Here is a 7,116-nt window from a genome sequence, read left to right as displayed (position 1 = left end):
GAGGTTAACTATGACTCCCAAGATGCATTTCAGCAAGAAACATCCAATCAGATCTTAAAAGCGCTGTTAAGGTGACCTTGCAAGGCAGCTGGACTCTAATCCATCTTGCCAGGCTGTTTCTCAACTGCACCAACAACGCGTTTTGATTCAGGCCTTTGACTGGCTTCTTTTTCATGGCAACAGTGGCTGATGCTCATGGGTATTGTAGTATTCTGAGCTGTCCCCCATGCCAAAATGACAAACAAAACATGATTTCTCAGAAATTAAGTTAAAAAATAATTAAAACTGATGGCCATAACATAAACTAATTAGATTATTACATAATCCAGGAAAGTTCCATGTTTCTAAAATTGAAATGAGAATACAGTAAAGGAAAAAACACTTCTGGAAACCAGCAGCCCCTCCCACTTCTTTTTCCACTGTATTGTAATACATGCCATTACATTTCAAATATTTTAAACATTGCATCACTAACCTGCATCAGCCTCTCCAGCTGGTAGAACTTGCAGTGAAGATCCTCAAAGTTGTTTTTGTAGAGAGCTCTGAGGCCATACTCATACATGATTTTCACCAACACACAGAAGGCCTGCTCCTCAGGCATCTGAAAGCACATGGATACCCATAAACTACAGCTACAGGAACTAAAACTCTGAACATCTGGCTGTCTGTTGCCACAAAAGAAACCAGAACATTTTGTCTGGCTCTCCAAATGACATTTGGTGGTCACTCAGTCTTCAAGACAAGAAACAGATTCATTTTTTTTTTTTTTTTTATCTCTATCTGAATTTCAGTTACAGTAAGGCACTATGATACTACCAGAGCAGGACCAACCTTTATTTACAAAGTTATGGTAAACCCCCACCCATCCGCTCCTTGAAGACACATTTTATTTTCTGATTATTTGACTGGATCTAAACAAAGACTAAAGGACAGAAGAATATAGTGAAGGTGTGAATGACATGAAGGGACATACTTCAAGGTGTTTGCAAGAGCAAGTGTGTGCAAAAATATGTTTTTGTGGGAGTGCTTCACTGTTTGTGTGTTTCGATGTGTGTGTTGCTTGGATGAATGAAGATAAGAGGCATGAGAAAAAGCTTAAAATTGCTTGTGTGTGTGTTTATTTTCCCTCTCTCTCTCTCTCTCACACACACCCACACACACACACACTTGCAGACGGTGAGGTGATATTTAATCAGAGTGACAGTATGTGTTTGGGGCTGAATGGGCTCCTGCAGGTAAACCTGAACCCCTATTAATATTCCTGACATCTCCTCCATAACCTCTCCCTTCTTCCTCCTCCTCCTCTATAACCCGTCTGCCTCCTCCTCCTGTATAACCTCTCTTTCTTTTACTGCTGCGGTCCCCTTTATCTCTCCCCTTCTTCCTCTTCACTTTTACAGCCTCCTCCTCCATAACTTTCTCCTGTTTTCCTCCTTACTCCCGTCCCTTCTCCTCTGTAAACTCGACCACAGCTCTGCTCCATGACTCTCCAACCATCTCTGCTCACCCCACATCCTCATGACCTCTCTTCTGCTGCCCTTGTCATTTGGACCTCAACCAAACTTCCGCCACTCTCTTTCCTCCACTTGGGATTCCTGTCTCCATGTGTCTACTCCTCTGTCTCTCCTCCATCTGTCTTTTAACAGCTTTCCCAAATAAAATGTCAGGTGTGTTTTATGCAGAAAAGTTCCAATACATGTTAAACAGACAAGAAACTCTGCACAGAAGTAAGAAGAGAAAAATATACTTAAATATGCTTGAGGAGGGGATTATAGAGCACGGGTTCTTTAAGTGTTGTGTATCTTTTGGTGACCTTGAAAATAAATAATTGTCTTGTCCACTGCTTTCACACTCCTCATTTTCTGCTGTGACTCTGTCTCATCCTTTCAGCTTTACCTTCTTTCACCCTCTCTCTGTCCCTCTATTCATCCACATCATTTAGCTATAAACTGTTTTCATTCAAGCGGTCAGTAACTTTCTTGTCACCCTGAGTCTCCCTCTCTCTCAGCCTCCATTTAGTCTCTTATATTGTCTCAGTTCTGCTTTGTTACCCCTAGCACAAGCTAACAGGCTTAATTTCCGCAGGTAGTTTCTATAGGTGCAGCAGCACTATATCGACATATTGTTTTTGTTAGTGTTAACCTTTTTTAAATTTGTTTGACTGCGGTTCTCAAACAAAGTCTGTAGTATCATCAAGGTTAACAAAGAGCTTTTATTTTGAAAGCATGTGGCAAGAGAAAAGGTTCTTCTGTAAATGTAGTTTTATTTTTAGGCTTTACTAAGGTTGTTGTTGAAAATATATATGTATGGAAAAGAGACAAAGCACAATTGTTCATATTTTGTCAGATTTGCCATTTTTAAAGGCTATAGTTTGTTTTGTATCAAATCACATCACATTATATTTAAAATGTTATTTTGTTGAGCTCAGGTTTGTATGTATGTGTGTGTTATTGTATCTAGCTATTCATCCATCTGGTGCATAGTCTTGGCCATGAGAAAGCAGGCTCAGTAGATGGATAGATAGATGACAAGGTAACTCACGTGCAGCAGGAGAACAGCAGCGAGGAAGGACTGACCCTGGCAATAACCAATCTCCTCATCATAGACAGAGTAGGCCTGCGAGGGAAAAAGAAAGAAAGAAAGTTCAGTTATTCCATCAGAGGTCAGTGACATTAATCAAGGTTGTTTACAATGTATAAATCACTATTAAAAAAATGTCTCCATATTTTCAATTCACTTTCACAGTTCAAAACCATTACTTCTTTTTTCGTTACTAAAAATCTACATTTTGGAGGCACATTAATTTCATTTGACAGTCGTGATAAATTAAAGGTCCAGTGTGTAGGATTTAGTGGCATCTAGCAGTGAAAATCAAATCGCAACTCTATTCACTTCACCTCACCCTGCCCTTCCAAGCCCAAAGCAGAAACTACGGTGGTGAAAAACGCGAACGACCCTATCCAGAATCAGTGTTTGGTTTATCCCTCCTGGACTACTGTAGAAACATGTAGGTTCAACATGGTGGACTAATGTGCATCAGTTACCACGGAGACCAGCTGCCAAAATCAAACCAAGCTTAGCATTGGGTAGGAAGTCTGAATCCACTGCCCCTGTAAACCCTGACTGACTTTATGCAGCAAGGCTGTATGAAGCAACTACTCAAGTCACACCACAACACAAAACTTCTCACCACTGCAGTAATAAGAGAAGAGGGGCCCTCTCCAACGTATAAAACCTTGCTGGTTCAGTCACTATGGAAGACCGACCAAGAAGAGTAACCTTCAGATGACCGTTCAGGGGAGACGCTGTCTCAAAACAGTCGGTAGTTGACACACCCCACTAATCATGCTAATGAGCAAACAGACAGGCTTTTTCACTGTGTAAACAAGCATCCAGGGAGAGACAGAAGTGTCTAAAAGCATTCGACCTACAGTGGGTTTTTTTTTTATGGGGGTAGAAGAAGGCGAAGACCACATACACATAGCCTCAACTCTTATCTGCCTTCATCCTTGAAAGACACACAGGCTGCTGGAAGAAACATACAGTAACACTGAATAGCAAATTGATGTAAATCCAAAGCTTGCCTAAATAGGAAGCTTTAGTCGAGCACCAAACAGGGCAGCCCCAAGTCCATTCTAATATAACCTACCTCACCTGACCTCTACATATAAGCTGGTGAGAAAAATCAGCAGCCTGCAGCTCAAAATGTTTGCGAGGTCAGCAGCACCAGAACTGAGCATGAACCCAGAGAAAGGAGAACAGATATCCTGTAATCATATTACCCCTGTATAAATGTTGGGGCAGTTGTTCACCTGGTGGAGTGTCAAATTTAATGTAACAGACTATTTTACATGAACATCCTCAGATATTATGTGTTTAATTTAGCCCTTATTCAGGCCACTTGAAATGATTAAGCTGGTAGCGGTTCAATATCTTCCTCAGATATTTTGGCAGGATGCTCACACTTTGATGGACACATTAACTTCAGCAGCAGTCAAACCTCCGTACATTGGGTTAAAAGATTCTCTCCCCCTTTCCATGTTTGAAAAATGAGTGTGGACATCCAGAGCTCCACTGCTGATCTGTTCAGCTAATTTAGGGTTTGATGTGGAGGTAATGGAGAAGTCTTGTGGAGCTGTCTGGAGTCTAATCTACAAGCTGACATGCTTGATGGAGTGTGGCATTCACATGTCCCCAACTCGGCTGGGAGAAGTGCATGCTGACAGATGGATGGGGGAGGTCCTGGTGGGTGAAATCTAAATTTGTTAGCCTGAGCAGATAATAGGCTCAGAGGGGTGGATTATTACAATCTATATGCCTAGTTTCTCATAGCCAATAAGCAGAGGTTTTTTGTATTCTTCTACGTGGGTATAACTTTGGATATAACTTTTTGGACTGTACAAATGTATTAATAATCATTGTGTAAAAGCTATAACGTATTTGCGGGTTCTTTAATGGTTGGCAAATGTAAAGCACTGCACCTATAATCCTAAAACATTTATTATTACCACATGATAGATATAACTATTTGTGGTTCATTCCATCAGGACACCCTGACAAAAATATATAGATCATAGGTTGATCCTGAAACAGTCAGTGGGACTGTCAATGATCATCTGGGCTGTAAAAGTGTACTTCAGAAACTAGCTGAGCCGGATATTGTGCAGTGGTCAAGATCCATTTTTGCAGAAACAACAGCTTTAACCACTGGGCCACCAGGGAATCCCATTCATGAACTTTCTTTTTATGAAGTACTGAATAAGATAGTAGACATGTAAGAATAAGTTTTGACTAATTCAACTGACATTGTAGCTCAAGGTCTGTTTCCATGGTAATATACATTGTGTTACATTACTACCAGAGAAACATTTTCTCACTTTTATAGATCAAAAGATCATTCAGCTTCAGAATAGGAAAGGATTCAGCAAAATTTTCATTCTAACAAACCCTGCTGGCATTGTGTTAACAAGAATACTCAAATCTGATCAGGATGGTGGTCACCAGGATATGAGCTAGTATTCTAAATAATGTGTGCATGGAAACAGTCCGTGAACACGGTGATACGCAACATTAGCCTGGTTGATGAGGCGTTATCGTGTTTACTTTTTCCCCCCACTTTGTTTAAGTTCTGTTTCCATGGAAACACAAAAGGTATTCTCTTTATCCATTTATTTGAGAGTCACAGGTTTTGAATCCCCACACCAGCTGGGAGAATAATGCTCTCCCTGAAAACCCAACGTCAGTGTGCCCTTGAGTAAGGCAGTTAACTCCCAACTGCTCCAGCAGGCCTTCTGAGTGACCGCCAGTGGATGTCTGAGGTTGTACAGGTTAGCTGGAAGTGTGACTGAGTGGAACATTAAGAGAATAAGGCAGATTATCACTGAAAAAGAGCACGGCGCTCAGGTGACCTTCCCTGGAGAATAAAGGTTAGAAAATAAAAGACTCCAGGCTTATTACTGAGTAGAATATGAAGATGAATATAAACTTTGTCCTGGATCCTCTGTGCCTGTAACCCACTCATGCCTCAAGATCCAACCAACCTTATCAGCAGCAAATCTACATGGATTTGCATACAAATGAAGGCTGGCTCGCCACTGACCTAGTTGGGTCCAGACTGGATGCTAACCCTTCCTGACAGGTTCTCCCAGAGCGCTGACCGGCCATACTCTACTTCTGCAGCGCCAGGAAAAAATACAAAAGGAGCAAAAGTTCTCCTTCATCACTCTGAAACTACCTTTGATTTAAATGAATACACAAAACACTATTGTGATATCCATATCTGTGTTTAATGTATACCATCTATACATCTGATTTTGTGCTCATTGCGTTACCACTGAATGCAAACCTTTTGCATATGATTACTCTGAGAGTAAATAATCGATCTAATCGATCTAATAACTGAAATATTTCTCATTTATTTGGTTCACTTATTATTTCAGTTTCACTTGTTATTTTGGAATTTGAAGAATCTCTGTTGGTCTTTGGGCCCCATTTTATTTGAGTGCAGATTTCTAAATGTGAAAATTCTAATGTATATAGCACCCTCAAAAAAGCCCTCGATGGGATAGTGTCCATGGTATGTACACTACTTTCCATCAGTGAAAAAAAAAAAAATGACAATCATTTACGAGTGTCCGAAATCTCAATTATTGTCTAACAATAAACTAAACCTACTGAGTGTATATTATATAATAGGTAGTGAGCAAAAGAGGACATGATTTTGAGAACAGCAAAGGTGTGCAACCAACTAGAAGGGCAAAAATGTCTATACTGTATATATAGGTCAATTTGTAATTTCACTGAGTTGAGTATACTAAATCAATTTTAGATCTTTTCAATTTGTAGTTCATCTATTTTTTCCATAGTTATAATATACATATATACATTTGGAGAGTTAAACTATATTGTATCTTTATTCTTTACTACATTATCTAAATATTCCTTATGCTCAAGACATTGTTTATGTTGTTAGGGGTTGGGTTTCATAATCAAAACTTTCAACTTCCAACTTTCAACAAAGTCCTCCAACTTTCCAGACTGAAGTAAAGTACTGATAGTTGAATCAACAAAAGTATATGCCAAATCTCTGCTGTTACTGAATATACTTAATAGGTGTGAGAACTGTTTACCAGTAATGATCAATAATGATCAGTGAGATATTTTATTGTTCGAGAATATTACGCAACCTATTTTGAAGATGCAATTTTTGAGATCTCTGTAGCACATGTAGATCACTTTCAAGCTGTTAATATATCATATATGTATCATTTTTTTAAAATCTGGTCACTTAAAAAAATAAATGCAGATTTCAAATGGAGTTTTCCTGTTTGTGATTGAGCTGTTGGTTATACTGTAGGGCAATGCAAAGACGACTGTGTGCATAGGAAAGCATTTTGGTTGAGTTCATGGCTGCAGTCAAGCTAAGAGGAGGACAGTGACAGAGATTAAGACTGGCTTTAATACATTACAGTAGTGCTGACCTTGGCTTTTGTCTGAATAAAATGTACCGTGTGTCTTCACAGATAATTACCCCAGGATGCGAGTCCACAGGGACCCTCTCCTTACAGCACTTACTTTCCTCATTCATTTTAATGGCTAGAAGGCACTGCTGCAGGG

General features: G+C 39.7%; 1 protein-coding gene across 3 annotated transcripts in view; it reads right to left on the bottom strand.

Moving 5' to 3' along the window:
* Window positions 1-7,116, bottom strand: part of rabgap1l (RAB GTPase activating protein 1-like) — a 114,387-nt gene that overhangs the window by 34,409 nt on the left and 72,862 nt on the right. For all 3 annotated transcript variants that reach the window (XM_035654086.1, XM_035654088.1, XM_035654087.1), the window contains exons 15-16: window positions 2,542-2,616; window positions 476-601 (exon numbers count right to left, since the gene is read on the bottom strand). In XM_035654086.1, the coding sequence (XP_035509979.1) occupies window positions 476-601; window positions 2,542-2,616 (201 nt within the window). The remainder of the gene's footprint in view (window positions 1-475; window positions 602-2,541; window positions 2,617-7,116) is intronic.

This window comes from Morone saxatilis, unplaced genomic scaffold (assembly GCF_004916995.1).
Source record: "Morone saxatilis isolate NCDOM2014 unplaced genomic scaffold, NCSU_SB_2.0 Contig12, whole genome shotgun sequence".
Classification (NCBI taxonomy): Eukaryota; Metazoa; Chordata; class Actinopteri; family Moronidae; genus Morone; species Morone saxatilis.
The sequence above is the reverse complement of the archived record's forward strand: the minus strand, read 5'-3'. Positions and strand labels throughout refer to the sequence as shown.